This window comes from Pelophylax lessonae, assembly GCF_965119305.1.
Source record: "Pelophylax lessonae genome assembly, chromosome: 12".
Lineage (NCBI taxonomy): Eukaryota > Metazoa > Chordata > Amphibia > Anura > Ranidae > Pelophylax > Pelophylax lessonae.
The window spans coordinates 155,458,972-155,478,654 of NC_138779.1; the positions used below are offsets into that span (position 1 = coordinate 155,458,972).

A 19,683-nucleotide genomic window follows, 5' to 3' on the forward strand; every position below is an offset into this window, starting at 1 on the left:
CTTGTAACCGGACAGTATCACTTTGTGGACCCATTTGTCGTTTACCAAGGAAGTCCACGAGCCTGGAAACCAGCGAAGACATCCCCCCACCCCAGATATAGGTGAGAGCGCACCTTCATGCTGAAGGAGGCTTGCCTGCGGGGTCTAGAGAATCCAGCTCTTAGCTTGCCAGGCAAGGGCTGCTTGGAACCTTGTGAGGAGGACTTGAAAGATTTTGAACCCTTGTCAGTGGACCCTGATGGACAAAAAATGTATTTGTGAACCGAGAAAGACGGGCCGCGTCTGCGAGAAGGTTCTTTTCTCTTCCCAGACTGTGGAAGAAAGGTACTCTCCCCCCCTGGTGAGACTCTTAATGATATCATCCAGGGTAGCCCCAAACAAGCGATAGCCCTGAAAGGGTAAATCAGTCAGAGCTTTTTTAGAAGTCTGGTCCACAGACTACACTTAACTGGTCCGCCAACTCAGCAAGGGCAAAGAGAATCTGCTCACCCTCTAGATCACGGTGCAAAAGTTTAGCCCACTCAGTTAGTGTTTGCAACACCAGGGCAATGGCCATGACTGGTCTCAGCGCCAAACCAGCAATAGGGAACAGATTGCTGGCCATGGACCCTGCCTTCCTGTCAGCTAGATCTTTAAAAGCCAGAGATCCTTCTACTGGAATCATGATTGCCTTGTTCAACCTGAAGACAGGGGTTTTACCACTAATGGGACAGTCCATTTCCTAAGAAATGATTCTTCAAAGGGGTACCTTACAGCAAAGCGTTTAGGAAACACAAAGAGGTGTTTTGGATGCTCCAAATATTTATAGACAAACTTGTCAAAATAGGAGAAATAAGGAAACCCTTTTGCTTTGCGAGACAGCTTGTGCATGCCAAAGGGGACAGCCACCTCTGCCGCAGGATGTGGTTTGGGGTTAACGCGGGCCCTATTCTTGGGACGGTGGGACCTGCGCACACTAGGTACGTATAAATTTATTGGCCAAAATGTCCAAACAGAAGTACACTAGTGAGGAGGCCTACACGATTCTGAGCATGACAGATGAGAGCAATGGGGAAGCCTCACTGTCAGAATCAGGCTCAGTATATAAAACCTGTAGACAGCAGAGGCATCTTGACATATAGCTTTGATGACAGAGTAGTGGTCCCTGCAAAGGTCAGGCGTACCCGACCCCGTTCTTCTGTTGCTGAGGTGCAACAACCACAGGGTTCTCGTATGCAGCAGTGTCGGTACTAGCGCCGCTCAACCTTCCGGTGAACTGGCAAGCACCAGCGGCCTAGTACATCCTGGTCATAGTCAAACCAGCACTGCAGTAACACTTGGAGACATGGTGAGTCCCATAAGTGCAGTTCAAGCTGGTATGGTGGCTAGCACAAGTAGTGTCCCGCAGCCACCAAGAATTTGAAGACAGGCCCATAGAGCCCATAATGTCCTTCCTGATGCACTAGCAAATCCTGATTGGGAGCCTACCAAGCGCCCGTACTTCCCCCAATTACTGGCCAACCCGGAATTCAAGTGGAAACAGACAATTTTATTTCCCTTGATTTATATGAGCTGTTTTTCATGGAACCAAATCAATTTATATGCCGATCAAGTCATCACTGCAAATCCAAATTTGACCCTTGCCAAAGAACTTGCATGTAAACGTATCACGGTTTGCGAATTTAAAACTTTTCTGGGCCTATTCCACCTCATGAGTATTACTAAAAAGAGTGAGTTGCGTTCATTTTGGTCCACTGACCCAATTCACCATATGCCCTTGTTCTCTGCTGCCATGGCCAGGACTAGATACGAGCAAATCTTGCAGTTCATGCAATTTAGTGACAATGAACTCTGTCGTCCTCGGGGTGACCCTGGATATGACCGGCTTCAGAAAATTCGGCCCCTCCTAAACCACTTCAACCAGAAGTTTGCAGCCTTGTACATGCCCCAACAAGCTGTCTGCGTTGATGAGTCCCTGATTAAATTTTCTGGCTGCCTTGCTTTCAAACAGTTTCTCCTCAGCAAGCGTGACAGACATGGGGCCAAGATGTATAAGCTCTGTGACAGGGCAACAGGCTATACATGTAGTTTCTGGGTTTACGAAAGAAAAGATAGCAATGTGGAGCCCCCCAACTGCCCAGACTACATGGGGAGCAGTGGCAAGATTATTTTGGACTTGGTGTCATCCTTATTTGGAAAGAGTACCATTTATAGGTGGACAACTCCTATACAAGCATGCCACGTTTTAGACACATTTTTGATTTTGCAATTGGCGCATGTGGCATTGTGCGACCTAATCGCCAGCTTGTAGATATCCGACTTAGATGGGGGGAGAGAGCCCCTCTGTGTCCACGAATAAAACCTTAACATGGAAGGGGTGGACTTCAACAACCAGATGATGGTGCCATACTTAATTGCCCGTAAGGCCAGATGCTGGTACAAAAAGTGTCTGTATACTTATTTCAATTGGCTCTGCTGAACGCTTATGTGCTATACAAAGCGTCAAGAAGAATGGAGGTGAGAAAATCTCCCTGATGTAGGGACGTCACCACCGTGCGAATAGATTCCATTCAGAACTTCTGTACCCGCACAAAGCAGTTTAGTGCCTTGAGGTCCAGAATTGGACGTACTTGCCCTCCTTTCTGGGAACCGTAAACAGGTTTGAGTAGAAACCCTGAAAAACGTTCTGAGGTCGGAACTGGAACAATCACCCCTTGAAGTAGCAAGTCTTGCTCTGCCCCATAAAAATCCTTTAAGCGATCGGAGGATAGGTGCAGGTTGGAAGGGAAGAACCTTTCCGGGGGAATATGATCCAAACTGGATCTTGTAGCCGGAGCGAATTACTTCTTGTACCCACTTGTCCTGGATCAGGAAGGTCCACGGATCCGGAAAACAGCGAAGACGTCCCCCCACCCCCGATACGGGTGAGGGTGCCCCTTCATGCGGAGGAATTTTTGTCCGCAAATCTGGCAGAACTTGCTCTTGGTTTTCCCGACCAAGACTTATTAGAACCCTCAGCGGAGGCAATGAAGGGTTTAGATGCCTTGTCTTGAGACCCTGAGAGACGAAAAGGCCGCTAGTGAGCCGAAAAGGAATGTCCCCATCTGCGACGGGACTTCTTACCCTTGGAAGCCTGAGGAAGAAGAATACTCTTTTCCCCGGTAAGGCCTTTGATGATGTCATCCAAGAGGCTCCAAACAGGCGATCCCCCACAAAAGTAAAATTGGACAAAACCTTCTTAGAGGCCTGGTCCGTAGACCAGCAATTCAGCCAGATAATGCGCTGCAGGACCACTGCTGAGACAGACAGTCTAGAAATCAGGGGAGCGGCATCCAAAGAGTTGTCAAAGACGAACTGTAGCCCCTGGACCAACTGATCCGCCAGCTCCACAAAAGCAGGGGGGAGCTGTTTCTCCTCCAGGTCCAGACATAAAATTTTTGCCCATTCAGTCATAGCTTGTGACACCAGGGTGATGGTAAGCATGAGCCTAAGTATCGACCCAGCCACAGTGAACATATGGTGGGTAAAGGCCTTGGACCTCCTATCAGCCGGATCAGAGAAGACCAGGGACTCTTCAACCGGTATTACAGTGGCTTTATTCAGCTTGGAAACCGGGGAGTCCACTACCGGAGGTACCGTCCATTTTTTTAAGGAGGGACTCGTCATAAGGGTACCACATTGCAAAACGCTTAGGGATTGCAAAGTGCGTTTTGGGCACCCCCACTGTTTTGAGACAATATTGTCAAAGATGGCATGAAGGGGAACACCCTCATCGCTTTGGAGGAGCTGTGGTTGCCAAAGGTGACCCGCACCTCTGATGCTGCGTTAGTCGCATCTTCCATATGCAAGGTTTCCGGCACCAATACAATCGGTGCATCCACTAGCGCCTTTTCATGTGCGGCTAGAGGAACAGAGGAATCATCCTCTCTATCTAAACACGCAGATTTCGTGGACGCAGACCCATAAGGGTAAATAGCATCCGCGGTGGCCAAATCAGACTCTGGATCTGATGAGACAGAGGAAGCAGGTGAAGGTGGGGACGCTTTTTGCTAGTCCCTTTGCCCAGGACCAAATCCACTTTGGACACCAAGGACTCCAGCACCACTGTCAGTGTAGCTAGCTGTGGGACCCTGGAGGGGATCAGGTGGTGAAACATGCTTCAGCGACTCAATGAATGAAGAGGAGAACCCGCACAAAAAAGTGTAAAAACACTGCAAGAGACACCCCACCGTGCTGTCAGCACAACAAGGCCTAGCACAGCACTACCGCTGCAATAGCAGAAAGAGGGAGAGAAAACCCCACAAGGCACTCACCACCCCTGGTCTCCTCACAGCCCAAACTATCTGCACACCATGCGGTGATCAGGAAGAGGAAAATTCCGGTATCAGCACTAGAAGCCGAGGAAGGGCTTCCCATCGCTGAATCACCATCCATCTGACTCAAAAGGCATGGCTGCTGCTATTTGCAAGGGTAAACCATAGGAAAATGGCCACCGAGGCTACACAAACATGGCCGCTGATCTGTAGCACACAAGGCTAAAAGAAAATGGCGGCCCTACATCATGCCACGCAGCTCCCGGAGGGTCCCAGAGCCGGAAAAAAAATTATCCCAACAGTGAGGGGGGCCTGGGTAGGTGCCTCCACCAGGCCATCCCCCATCTGAGGAGCAATCGTTTGGTTGCCGGTGGTGCATGCCCCCACCCCTATCGCCAGAGCAGCACCCTATTCAACCTAAAAAGGATATGTCTGCCCCAGGGGGAGGGGGGGTGTGTGGGCAGATGGGGGGGCACAGGTCGCAATAGACCACCAAAACGGGGGGGGGGGGAGATGCGAATTGGGATGGAGGGGAGCCTGGGGATCCGACCATCCCAGGGAGGGGCCATAGTCCACCCCAAAACTCTCCAGGGGTAGAGGGGGGACAAGTACCAGGAACAGGGTAAGCACCGCTCCAGACAGGACACTGCTCCGTCGCAATGTGGGTGCTGTCGGCCAGGAGGAAATGCTGTGACTCAGGCCGAAGCCAGTTCGTATGTGCCCTTGCGAAACGTTTAACTCACAAGCCAGCCCTTTCCAGTAGGGATATGACGCGGCCGACTTATATCCAGTTTGTCGCCCAGTTCGGCACCTAATTGTAGATTCTCACAGGAACAAATTAATAAAAAGGAGGAAAAAATGTAATTTAAAAAGAAAGAAATTGCCAGGACCAGTAATCCCAGCAAGAAACTAGGTCCTTTCTCCTGACTAGGCAGAAAAAAACTGAATACTTATAGCAGGAAGTATAGGAAGTATACCCCCAGGGACTGCCCCATAGGCGTGCTCAAGCTATTTCTCCCCCTAGTTTCCTACTCCTGTATGGCGCAGTATAACCCTACGGTCATGAACAGCTGTGTCCGTCAATGAACGAAAGAGAAAATTGGTCTTGGGTGCTAATTGTGCCCATGAAACCTACACCAGAAAATTTCTTCGAGATGAAATCAACACCCACAACGCTAGGCAGTCTAGAAGTCTTGCAGAGATTCCAAATCTCAAAAACATTTAATCAGCGACATTGGCATCAGGGGCTTTATAGCTGCTGGTAATCCAGGACAAATTCATTTTGATAAATGTCAGCTGGTCCACGGAGTCTGTATTATCAGTAACAAAACCTCCATCAGCACTGAATGCCCGTTTGGAAAGCACACTGGATGCAGGGCAGCCCAGCAGCTCAACTGCATACTGGTTAAGTTCTGGCCAGTGGTCTATTCTCATGACCCAGTAGCCCAGTGGATCGTCAACTGGAAAGCTCTCCATCTCTGTTTTCGCCCCTAGATAATCGTTTACCAGATAAACTCCTCTTTAAGGTGTCCTCAAGAGATTTCATCTTCTGCTCCCTCTATGGGGACAGGATGAGTTCTGAAACTTTCCTCTTGTAACGGTGGTCAAGGAGGGTTGAAACCAACAGTGATCCTTCTTCTTTATGCCACATATTCTCGGGTCCGTTTGCAAGCTTTGAAGTCACATACTACTCTCAAGGGTTCAGGGGACGGAAAACCACTTCAGTGCCTCTAAAACTGCCAGAATCTTCCTCCTCCCTCTCCTCTTGTGTGTTCTGTGACGTGACATAGATAGAATTTTGTGGAAGTGTGCACCGACGACCAAGTGCCCACCTTGCAAACCTGCGTCACTGACACCTAAAGACGGAAGGCTCAAGAAGCACTAAGCACACCTAAATCTTGATCAAATAGGCCTGAGTCACCATCTGTCAGATCCATGTTGAAATGGTTGCAGAAGTAGTGGACAGCCCTTTTCTTGGCCCATCCGTGATCACAAATAATGAGTCTCACTTCTGAAAAGACTCTGTAGCTGCCAGGTACAGCTGAATCGCCCGAGCCACATCCAGGGCACGCAACGTAATTTCCTTAGGATGTTTGGGCCTGGGACACAGGGAAGGCAACACATTGTCTTCATTCAAATGGAAATCTGAGACTACTTTAGGAAGGAACCGATGGATGTACGGACAGGGGCGAAGAACCACCTTATCTTTGTGAACCACCAAGTAAGGGGTATGACAAGATAACAATTCTGACACCCTGCGAGCACAAGTGATAGCCACCAAAAAGGCCACCTTCCTGGACAGCATAAGCAGGAGAATCTCCTGAATTTTTTCAAAGGGAGGCTTCTGGAGAACTAAAAGCACTAAGTTTAGATCCCAGGGCAGTAAATGGGACCACACCAGTAGAGTCAAATGTCGAACCCTTTGAATAAAGGTACGCACCAAGGAGTGCGTGGCCAGGGGTCATTGAAAGAAGACCACCAAGGTCAACACCTGGCCCTTGATGGCGAGGCCAGTCCGGAGCCACTAGAATGACCGGAATCCCTTCTGCCTCGATGCTGCGCAAGAGCCTCGACAGAAGCTTAAGAGGAGGGAAAGCGTAGATCGGACAATACTGGCACCACGGGGCCACCAGAGCGTCTGTGGCATCCGCCAGAGGATCCCATGAACGTACCACAAACCTCTGAACTTTTCTGTTGAGCCGGGACACCAAACAGATCCACCTCAGGGGTGCCCCACTGGAGACATATCCGATGAAACATGTTTCGGGTGAAGGGGCCACTCCCTTTGGTCCAACACCTGATGACTCTGATCCGCCAGCCAGTTTTCCACTCCTGGAATGTGTACGGCGGAGAGGGCCGGAACAAAGCGCTCTGCCCACAGTAGAATGCTGGCTACCTCCAGAGCTGCCAACACACTTCTTGTTCCTGCCCTGGTGATTGACATAAGCCACTGCCGTGTCGTTGTCCGACTGAATCTTTATTGGAAACCCCTGAAGACGATCCGTCCAGTGATCTAACCACAGCCTGATCGCCCCAACTTCCAGGACTTTTTTTTGCTAGTCTGGACTCTCCAGTGTCAAACACCCTGAGCGGAGCTCCGACCCAGGACACCTTCCCACCCTGACAGACTGGATCGGATTGTCCAGAGACTTCGGACACTTGTCCCATTTGACCAAGATCTCCCTTTGCAGGGACCTCGCATGAAAGTATGCAAACGAAACTGCCTCGAAGGTAGATCCCATCAGGCCAAGCACTCGCATGCAAGTCTGGAGGTATGACCATCTGCTGGACAGCAGTAGATAAATCGCAACATGCAACTTCTGGAGTTTTTTCCAGAGGAAGGAACATTTTAGCTAGAGCTGAGTTCAGAGTCAGACCCAGATAATCCAATTTCCTGGATGGAATCAGAGCAGAGTTCCGGTAATTCAGAAGCCAGCCGAGATTCCTCAGGGTCTGTATAGTGATCTCCAAGTCGTCCATCGAACCACAGAGGACTCTGCTCGCAAGAGGAGGCTGTCCAGGTAACCCAATATTGCCATTCCCCCCCCCTGACGTAGCAACGCCAGAACTGGAGCCAACACTTTTGTGAAGACCCGAGGGGCGGAGGCGAGACTAAAGGGTAACGCCTCAAACTGATAATGCTCCTCTTCTACAGCAAAGCAGAGGAAGCGCTGGTGACGGGCACAGATTGTAATGTGCAAGTAAGCATCTTTGATGTCTATAGAGGCAAGAAAAGCCCCCTGATGTAGGGATGTCACTGCCATGCAAATGGGCTCCATCCTGAATTTCTGTACCCGCAGAAAGCAGTTCAGGACCTTGAGATTCAGAAATCGGACGGACCTTGCCCTCTTTCTTGGGACAGTAAACAGGTTTGAATAAAAACCCTGGAACCGTTCCCGGACAATCTCACCCTGAAGCAGCAGATCTTGTAGTGCCCCAAAGAGAGCTTGCAATCAGTCTGGGGACAGACGCACATTGGAAGGAAAGAAACTTTCCAGATAGTAAGAAACTCAAACTTGTAGCTGGACCGTATCACTTCGTGGACCCATTTGTCTTGCACCAAGTAGGTCCACGGGCCTGGAAACCATGGAGGATGTCCCCCCATCCCGCTCTTAGCTTGCCAGACTAAGGCTGCTTGGAACCTCCCAATAAGGGACTTTTGAACCCTTGTCAGTGGACCCTGAGGGATGAAAAAACTTCTTGTGAGCCGAGAAGGACAGGCCCTGTCTGCGATGAGGTCCTTTACCTTTATCAACATGCGGAAGAATTAATGAGGTCATCCAGGGTAGCCCCATACAGGCGATCTCCCTGAAAAGGTAGATCAGTTAAAACTTTTTTTAGATGTTTGGTCCACAGACCAACACTTAAGCCACAATACACAATATACGCCAAGGACCACTGCCGAAACAGACAGCCTAGAAATCAGGGGAGCCACATCCAAAGAGGCATCACAGATAAACTGTAGACCCTGGGCCAACTGGTCCACCAGTTCAGCAAAGACAGGGGGGAGCTGCTCCCACTTCAGGTCACAGCGCAAAAGTTTAGCCCAATCGGTCTGAGTTTGCGACACCAGGGCAATGGTGAAGACTGGCCTAGGCACCAAACCCGCAACAGTGAACATATTGTGGACCACAGCCTCCATTATTCTTTCAGCCGAATCCTTAAAGGCCTGCGATTCCTCAACCGTAATCATGGTCACATTATTCAACCTGGAAACCAGGGGGTCCCCCACCGGTGGAACAGACCACTTTTTTTAAGAAGGGACTCCTCAAAGGAGTACCGCATTGCAAAGAGTTTAGAAACCACAAAGGGACGTTTTGGAAGCTCCCACTCTTTTGCGACAAATCTGTCAAAATAGGAGGGAAAAGATAACACCTTTGCTGCTCTAGGCGGCTTGTGTGTCAAAGGAGACTGGCGCCTCTGCCGCAGCTTCAGCTGCATCCTCCTTTTTAAAGTTTCACACACAGACACAATCAGTGTGTTCACCAGTGCCTTTTCGTGCACAGCTACAGATGTGGAGGAATCATAAACATTGTCAGAAAAGTCAGGGCACGTGGCCGCAGACCCTGTAGGGTGGGCCACATCTGCGGCGGCCAAATCAGATTCAGAATCTGAGGAGACAGATGAGGCAGGGGAAGGCTGGGGGCCCTTTTTACTAGCATGCTGCCCAAAAGCCACCTCCACACAGGACACAAAGGACTCCAGGATCGCCATCAGTGCATCAATGGATGTTTGGGACCCCGGGGGCCCGAAAACTCTGGGGGGGGGGGGGGTCAGATGGGGAAACATGCTCTAAATACTCCATCAGTAAACAGGGGGACTCCCACAAATGTGTCAAACACAAATAAGGGACACCCCCACCACGCTGGTAGCACTAACAGGTCACTAGCAACAGAGCATCTCACAACCTGGCAGCAGAGGGAGGGAGGACACAACCAGAAAAGCACTGGCTGTACCAGGATAACACTTGTTCCACGATCAGCTTCCAGGGAAAGGAAAGACCCAGGAGTCAGCACCAGGGGAAAAGGAGGGACTCCCACAGCCGTAATCGCCGCTCAGAGGCTCCTCTGTAATGGCTACTGCTTTGTATTATGCCGAACCAACGAAAAATAGATGCCGGACTACGCAAACATGGCCGCCGGCCTAAGACTAATACAGGCTACAGCAAAATGGCCTCACTGTGAGGCTCCATGAGCCTCCCAGGAATAATAACTGAGGGAAGGGGGAATGGGGCACAGAGCCCCCACACAGGTACAGAGCCCCCACACAGGTACAGCCCAGCCCCCCCCCAGCCATTAGCCAAGTCGCCAGTGGCATACTCCCCCCCGCCCCCACCAACATTACAGCACCATGCTAATGGAGGGGGTGGTTAGATGACCCACAGGGACCACCAGAATACAGGGGGGCTTAATGGGAAGGAGGGGAACATGGGGGTCTGACTGTCCCAGGGAGGGGCCCGCATCCACCCGAAAACCCTCTGGGGAGAGAGAGGGGGGACAGCTACTCACCATACTGGAAACCAGGGGGGCAATGCTCCAGACAGAACCTCCTTGCCATTGAAATGGGGGGGCTTTCGGCCAGAAGGAATGCTGCAACGAAGGCAACCTCACAAGGCGTTTAATTCGCAGGCTTGCCCCGTCCAGTAGGGCTATGTCATGGCCAACCTAGCGCAGAGCTGTGGTTTGCGCATGCTTGCTGGTCTGACTGGGGTGACCACTGGATCTAGGTTATCCAGCCCATCACCCAGTCGGGCAGTTGATTGTAGATCTCACAGGAAAAAAATGTCATTAAAAAAAAGGGAAATAATTGCCAGGACCAGAGATCCCAGCAAGGAACTAGGTCCTTACTCCTGACTAGACAGAAAAAAAACTGAATACCTATAGCGGAGAGGGGGAGTATACCTCCTGAAACTGCCCATAGGCGTACTCAAGATTTTTTTCTGCCTAGTGTTCTATTCCTGTCCTACTACTTTCCTAATCTGAATAAGCATATAGGTGAGGGAAACACAGACTATTATATAGTAAAAACATGTTGCGTTAATGTAGCTTGCTATAGTGTTTAAACCAAAGAAATATCATTTGTATCATACAATGCTAATGTTCAGTGTAATACCACAGAAAGTTCAATAATACAAAAAGTGGCAAGTGCATAAAAACATGTGAAAAAATATATAAAGAGTGAAATAGTCAGAATTCTAAATGAAAAGTATAGGAAAGTCTAATTATTCAGTCTCAGTGTGATTCTGATAGTTGTGAACAGCAACCACAAATATCCATGTGCCAAACACCGCAGTGTGACTAGGCACCACCACTAAAGGCAAATGTGCTTACCAGAAATCATGGACTTAGTTGCCAACGGCACTGAATCAAACAGGCTGTCATTGATGTACAGTATCTCACAAAAGTGAGTATACCCCTCACATTTTTGTAAATATTTTATTATATCTTTTCATGTGACAACATTGAAGAAATGACACTTTGCTACAATGTAAAGTAGTGAGTGTACAGCTTGTATAAGGCTCCGTTCACATGTCAGCGTATGGATCGCGGGCAGAACCGCCGCGGTTCCGCCCACGATCCGGAGATTATTGCAAATCGCGGGACGCCTGTGCGTTGCCCGTTGATTTGCAATAGCCCCCCAAATGCTGAGCGATGTTGCCGCGATTTCCGCCTGCCGAATCGCGGTAACATCGCGGAAAAAAAAATCGCGGGACGCAATACGCTCCAAAGAAGCTCTTGTACTTTTTTGGGCGTAATGCGTCCCGCGATTTTTTTTTGCGCGATGTTACCGCGATTCGGCAGGCGGAAATCGCGGCAACATCGCTCAGCGTTTGGGGGCTATTGCAAATCAACGGGCAACGCACAGGCGTCCCGCGATTTGCAATAATCTCCGGATCGCGGGCGGAACCGCGGCGGTTCTGCCCGCGATCCATGCGCTGACATGTGAACGGAGCCTAACAGTGTACATTTGCTGTCCCCTCAAAACAACTCAACACACAGCCATTATTGTCTAAACCACTAGCAAAAAAGTGAGTACACCCCTAAGTGAAAATGTCCAAATTGGGTCCAAAGTGTCAATATTTTGTGTGGCCACTATTATTTTCCAGCACTGCCTTGACCCTCTTGGGCATGGAGTTCACCAGGGCTTCACAGGTTGCCACTGGAGTCCTCTTCCACACCTCCATGACAACATCAAGGAGCTAGTGGATGTTAGAGACCTTGCGCTCCTCCACCTTCGGTTTGGGGATGCCCCACAGATGCTCAATAGGGTTTAGGTCTGGAGACATGCTTGGCCAGTCCATCACCTTTACCCTTATCTTCTTTAGCAAGGCAGTGGTTGTCTTTTAGGTGTGTTTGGGGTCGTTATGTTGGGATACTACCCTTGGCCCAGTCTCCGAAGGGAGAGGATCGTGCTCTGCTTCAGTATGTCACAGTACATGTTGGCATTCATGGTTCCCTCAATGAACTGTAGCTCCCCAGTTCTGGCAGCACTCATGCAGCCCCAGAACATGACACTCCCATCACCATGCTTGACTGTAGGCAAGACACACATGTCTTTGTACTCCTCGCCTGGCTGCCACCACACACGCTTGACACCATCTGAACCAAATAGGTTTATCTTGGTCTCATCGGGCCACAGGACATGGTTCCAGTAATCCATGCTCTTAGTCTACTTGTCTTCAGCAAACTGTTTGCGGGCTTTCTTGTGCATCATCTTTAGAAGAGGCTTTCTTCTGGGATGACAGCCATTCAGACCAATTTGATGCAGTGTACGGCATATGGTCTGAGCACTGACAGGCTGACCCCCCACCTCTTCAACCTCTGCAGCAATGCTGCAGCACTCATACGTCTATTTCCCAAAGACAACCTCTGGATATGACGCTGAGCATGTACACTCAACTTCTTTGGTCGACCATGGCGAGTGGAACCGGTTAAACCGCTGTATGGTCTTGGCCACCATGCTGCAGCTCAGTTTCAGGGTCTTGGCAATCTTTTTATAGCCTAGGCCATCTTTATGTAGAGCAATAATTATTTTTTTCAGATCCTCAGAGAGTTCTTTGCCATGAGGTGTCATGTTGAACTTCCAGTGACCAGTAGGAGAGAGTGAGAGTGATAACACCAAACTTAACACACCTGCTCCCCATTCACACCTGAGACATTGTAACACCAACGATTCACATGACACCGGGGAGGGAAAATGGCTAAGTGGGCCCAATTTGGAAATGTTCACTTAGGGGTGTACTCACTTTTGTTGCCAGCAGTTTAGACATTAATTACTGTGTGTTGAGTTATTTTGAGAAGACAGCAAATTTACACTGTTCTACAAGCTGTACACTCACTACTTTACATTGTAGCAAAGTGTCATATCTTCAGTGTTGTCACATGAAAATATATAATAAAATATTTACAAAAAAATAAAAGGGTTGTACTGACTTTTGTGAGATACTGTATGTGTATTGCGGTGCAGAGTCAATATCGTTTTGATACCTATCTGCCTTTATGAAGGCATATACACTCATGTCTTTCTACTGTACCTGATCACCATAGTGGAAACAGCATGGCTCTTTCCCAGCAGGTAGCCTCACGTCTAAGGGAACAGTAGTATAATCCTATTAGGAATTGTTCTCTGAGCTTTCCTGAATGGGATTCACGACAGTAGTAGTGGCAGGAATACATACGAGTTTGATCAGAGCAGCGTTCACGATTCTACACGTTGGTTTCATTGTGTAGTGTTAGGCAGGAAGGCGTGCACACTGTTCTGCACATTCACGATTGTGTACTCCCTCTTTCTATTGTATATTTGAATGTACACAAGTGTGTCATTGGTTGATTCTATGTGGGTAACTTGTGTCATGTGACTGTACATTTGGAACTGATTGGCTGATGAATATTCATCACTTCCTGCTGTTGTCCCATTTGTTGTTCCATAAATAAAGAGAGCTCCATGCCTTAAGCAGGACATTCTATTGAGCATCTAATGTGATAGCAGCCTTTGTGTCTGTATTACTGGGTACTGCTGAGCGCGCTCAATTACCTTATACAAAAGAGCTGAGAACTGTGCTTTTTAGCACAACGGGATTGATTGCACTTGGCGTATATTAATATCCAAAAGTGCACTTATTAGCGCAACAGAGTATTTTGTGCATCAAGCTTACATTAACTTCCAAGACACTAGTAATAAAAACTTGACCGAATAGAATTCTCAGGATAGGAAGGGGACTCAGGGCAGGTGTATCAGAGTCCAAGGTCAATGAGGTTTATTAAGGCCAGAAGAATAGGAGAGTAAGAGTTTCTTTGCCGGATCCTTCCTTGGACTACGCTGATCTCTTGGTTCTGCAAAGCGTGATAGAGCCGGTGATAGGGAAGAGTACATGGGAATATGCAGATATGCCTGAAGATATTGCGCTGCTTCCTCTGGGTGGGAGAAAGACTTTGGGTCACCAGAAGGATCGGTGAATCGGAGCATAGCCGGGTAGGCCAATGTAAATTTGACCCCTTTCTGGTAGAGAGCAGAACAGATTGTTTGGAAGGATTTGCATCTACGTAAAACTTCTTAGGAATAATTTGCGAACAGAAGGAGCTTATTACCATCCAACCGGAGAGATTTAGAATTACGGAATGATCCCCCAAGTTAGCTTCACCCAAACTCTCCGATCGTATGACCCAACTCTATATATTACACAAGGTCTATTTGACCCCACTTAGGATTTCCAGGTACCGTCTAAACTTTGGCTCCCACTGTCCTCGGTTTCCGCTGCAATCGGCAACTTTTGTACATCTTATCTGGACCTGCCCGGAAATCCAATCCTACTGGATACAAATCATAAGATTCCTGCATGATCATATTGGCTCCCCACTTCAGCTGGATCTTAAGTCTGCATCCTTGGACTATTACTTGATGCTGACATAGATACATTTTTTGCCACTTTCCTACAAGAGACTCTTTTTAGTGCACGTAAACGTATAGCTAAATTCATGGCTACAAGCCCATACCCCTACCTTACAAGAATGGATATTGGAAGTAAACTCTACCCTTCTTTCTAAAAGGCTGCTGTATAGGCATAGAGGGTGTCCTGCCAAATTTGACAGGGTCTGGAATAGATGGTTGGAACTTTCACAGACCTGTAGCGATCAGGAACCTGAGTGAGACAATTATTGCCTTAGCCCCACTGTTTCTATTGATCGGATAGATGGGGCATACCCCCGCCCGACTATTATGTTCTCCCTGTGATCACATCATTTCTTCTCCACACATTTATCTCAGCTTTTACCACATGTTCTCGACAGTTTTGCCATAGAGTTGTGTCCCCTTTCGTTATAGATGTACTTATGTGTAATGTTTAACGATGTACCCTTTATGTGCTCCTTTTTGAATGTTTGGTTTTTGTACCTTTGTTTTTTATACCACAAATAAACTTGTGTTTCCAGTTTTAAAAAAAGAATTACCGAATGATCTGAGGATGTTTACTCGGAAAAGTTGAGGTATTGGACCATAACGAGGCATGGGGTGCGTCTGTCGTTTAAGGGACCTCCTAAAACGGAGCCCTTTCCACTATGCAGGGAAATGAAATCCCCAGAGGATCTGGGATGTGAACTGTGCAGATTTCCTGGAGGGATTCTGAGTTAAAGGAATTAGGGAGCCCTATCTCAGGTTGTTGCGGCAAAATCGGTTTTCAAGATCTACCAGTTTGTCCAGGATGTATTGCTGTATGTCTCGATCGTTGCTCAGTTGTATGTGAACTTTGAATTTCATCCTCCAGATCTGGCATGCGGTGTTCTATTTCTGACAAGCGATTGGCAAGGTTCCCCAGCTCCTTCCTGGGCTGTGTAATGCCGGCTGCTATAGCCCTGTCAACTGCTGCAGCGATGATGGGAGACAGGAGGGCTGCTACTGCCTGGGCCAGGCCATTATACTGGTCTTCTGGAAGGATGGAGCCACAGCTATGCTGAGGTTTTTTGGATGTTTGGTCCGTTAAGTGCAATTAGGAAAGAGGTGTCCTGGCCTTAACGTTGAGGTGGCAGACCTTGGAAGTTGTTTTATGACCATCCTCCTTGTGACACACATGTATGAAGAGCCTGTTTGACTCAGTGTTGTTGGCAAGTGAGTCCATGATTTCTGGTAAGCGCATTTGGCACATGGGTATTTGTGGCTGCTATAGATCCACAGAATAATTGGACTTTCCTATACCATTCATTTGGACCATTTCATTCTTTATATATATTTTTTCATATACAGTATGTTTTTATGCACTTGACACTTTTTGTATTATTGCACTTTCTGTGGTATTACACCGAACATGAGTATTGTATGATACAATATTTCTATGGTTTATACGCTATAGCAAGTTACATTAGCGCAGCACGTTTTCTATGTAATACTTTGCACAAGGTTTTGTCATTTGTGGTGCTAGCAGCTTTAATTTTCAGATAGAAAAAGCACGCTATCCTTTGTAACAACAAACACAGACTACTGTCTGCAGGGGACCCACACAGCGAGTGCCAAAGCACTGCAGACTGGGCATCAGAGATATATTCATAAAATTTAGCTTTTTTTAAAAAAATATATGCAACTAAGGTATGAGTTTGTTTCTTTAATACTAGCTTACCTTTGTGTCTTTGTTAAACTGAGCACCGCTTTCCTCTTGGATAATATTGTAGGGAATCAAGATATCCATAAGATACAAGTCAGGACGTCCCAATAATACAATCCGATCTTCTCCAAGGTCTAGTACAAGAGATCGGACAGAGGACTGCAAAGAGAAAATCAGCATTTATATGACTCCTTATGGAGAATTGAGCTTGGCTTTAGCAAAAAACATTAAGGCTAGTGATGTTTTTCTACAGTAGTCATCATGGTGGTTATACTTCAGCGTTTTTTTCTATTTTTCTCTTTGATATGATCTTTATACGGTGCTGCTGCCATTGTTTTTTTGGTAGCTCATTGCCTTATATGTGCTCTATTTTAGGCTAAAGTTTTGACACTTAACACAGTGCCTCCCACCCTCATCAGATCTTAGTGATATATCCTAATCTCTTCATGCTTATACGGCCCTACTCAGGCATGAAGGATATGGCAGCTTTTGCACAAACCATGACCATACGGTTAAGCACAAGGAGTATTTGTCATTGAAGCCTCATGGCTAGTTTCCTTAATTGCTACCAGTGGGGGCCCAATGACGCTGCTTAGTGGTGTGTGCATCGCCTCCTTGTTACAGCCCTTCTATTATAACCCTCCTCTCCCCCACATCCTTGAATGTGCAGTACCTCCCACTGGTTTAAATAGGTCTCCATCTATGTTTTAGAGTAGAACCTATGGTTCAATCAGGCCTGCTTTTCTGCCTTGAATTTGAGTGCTGCTTTCCATTTTTGAGTTATTGTGTTGCCTTGACCACTTTTAGCCACCTTCATGTTAACTAATAAATGTTGTTTTCTTCCTGAACTTGGGCTCTCATTGAGGCTATGAAGGTTCACTGAGTGGACTTAGGGCGCATCTCTATCTGAGACTCATTTCTCCCCTTCCACCTAGTACTTTATCTTATGTGCTGGTCTGTCCTACCATGGTGTAAAGGCCTATACCGCTGAGGACAGTGGCTCAACATACAGCCTAAGGCTAAGTTCAGCCTTAGTGCATCATTTTCTACACTGCAGGTGAGGTAGTGAGGTAGCTAGTCTGCCCTTGCCTCCAGAGCTCTGGTTGTATGCTCTCTCTATATCCCTCTTGTTTCTGATCTCTTTTCTACTCACTTCTTTTGTCCCCCCCCCCCTTTTTTCTACTTTTGGAGCCGTTCCTTTCTATATAGCCCACCACCACATCCTCCATGCCTCTTCGGACTCATGCTGCCATACCGTCATCTTTTAAATTTGTTTCAGTAAATGCCAAGGGCTTGACTATTCCAGAGAAGCCATCACAATTTTTGGAATTCCACAGACTGAAAGTACATATTGATCTGATTCAAGAAATGCATTTTAGGATCATACATCATATTTCCTTACCACATTCCATGCTACATCTGCCAAAGCCAAAACAAAGGGTGTCTCGATTATACTTTTGAAGCATGTTTCTTTTCAACTCACTGAGACTAAAATAGATCCTAAGGGCCAATTTATATTACTGAAGGGCTCTATCGGGTCATGACCTCTTACCATTGCCAACATCTACAGCCCTAATAGTGACCAAGTAACGCTTTTCCGCCTTTTTAGCACAGAAATAGATAAAATTTAAATCCGGCACACTAGTGCTTTTAGGAGGGGACTTAAACGTTTCCCGGCAAACTCTCATTAATTCCTCGACGGGGTTACTTCCACACTGCCCTATCGGGCCCTACGACAGATTAATTTAAAGCTTCAGAATCTCCAATTGCAAGACATCTGGCACACAATACTAAGGATAAAGACTATGCTTTTTTTCTCAGCGCCTCATGCAAAGATTCAAGGCTGAATTACGTATTCCTTTCTCTTGACAGCCTCTCTTTTCTCAATTCGGCTACTATAGCGCTCATGGTTACCTCGGATCATCATCCCATAATTCTCACTGTGCACTTTCTAAATTTACTTCCAGAAGTAAAATCTGGAGGTTTGACCCCTCCCTCCTTAATGACAAGGCAAATGTGGATAAACTTCAGGCGATCCTGCAAGAATTGTTGGTCATCAATGACAAACCTGATATGGAAAGCTCATAAATTCGCTATTGGAGGGGAATTCTTAACCTTGTCCGTCACTGCCAAAAAGACACGTCAGGCTTTAGTGCACTCTCTGCACACACGCATTCATTCTTATATGGTATTTTATTAGCGAGGCAATAAAAGTGGCTGATTATTAGCTAGGTCAGTTCAAACTAAGAAGGCCAAATCATCCGTTAACTGTAGACACCCTGGGAGATAAACATTGCTCGAATGAGGCCATAGCTAAGCAATTTGAAGCGTTCTATAGATCCTAATACAACCTCTCATATTTACCCGACCTTTCTTGGCTATTTCTTTGGATTACTCTTCCAGGCAGCAACATATTGAAGATGTCCCTATCACCAGAGAAGAACTGGACAGAGCCTTGGCAGAAATGAAGCCAGGAAAAAGTCTTAGCCCAGATGGCCTGACTCTTTAATACTATAAGATATGGATATTTTAAAGACGCGATTTCTGGCCACCATTTTCTCCTCGACATCCACCCTTACTAATTATCGTCCCATTTCACTTTTGAATGTGGATGTGATGTGAAGCTTTATGCAAAAATCCTGGCTAACTGCCTGCTGCCCTTTCTACCTTCTCTGAACTCTCAGGACCAAGTGAGATTTGTAACAGGTCGAGAAGCCCGTGACAACACTACAAGGGCCTTGAACATCCATTACTGGTTGACCTCACAGAAAAGGCGTGGCTTCCTTTCTCTCACTCGACACCAAGAAGGCCTTAGGCAGGGTTGCATGTGATTATCTAGCGGTCTATTACCCAAGATGCTTGCCAACATTCAGGCTCTTTACTGTAATCAATCAGTGAGAGTAGGTGAGAATGGTCATCTTTTAGACAACTTCTCTTTGAGAAAGGGCACAAATCAGGGCTGCTATTCGTCTCCTCTTTTATACAGTCGGGGGAAAAAAATTATTTGATCCCCTGCAGATTTTGTAACTTTGCCCACATACAAAGAAATTAAGGGTCTGTTATCACCCAAAGATCCAGAAAACACATGATACAAAATGTTATAAATTGAGTTGCAGTTCAGTGAGTAAAATAGGCATTTGATTCCCTACCAACCAACAATAATTCTGGCTCTCACAGACTGGCTACAGTATGTGCTCATGTGGTACACATATTAGTCCTGTCAATTTAAGAGGAGGTCTTAACGACAACTCGTTATGTGTATAAAATACACCTGCCCACAGAACCTCTTTCTTCCATTCA

The 19,683-nt window shown here is 47.1% G+C and overlaps 1 protein-coding gene across 2 annotated transcripts in view; it reads right to left on the minus strand.

Moving 5' to 3' along the window:
* PIH1D1 (PIH1 domain containing 1) overlaps positions 1-19,683 on the minus strand; it is an 83,387-nt gene that overhangs the window by 17,152 nt on the left and 46,552 nt on the right. For both annotated transcript variants that reach the window (XM_082273151.1, XM_082273150.1), the window contains one exon: positions 16,399-16,542. In XM_082273151.1, coding sequence (XP_082129277.1) covers positions 16,399-16,542 — 144 coding nt within the window. The remainder of the gene's footprint in view (positions 1-16,398; positions 16,543-19,683) is intronic.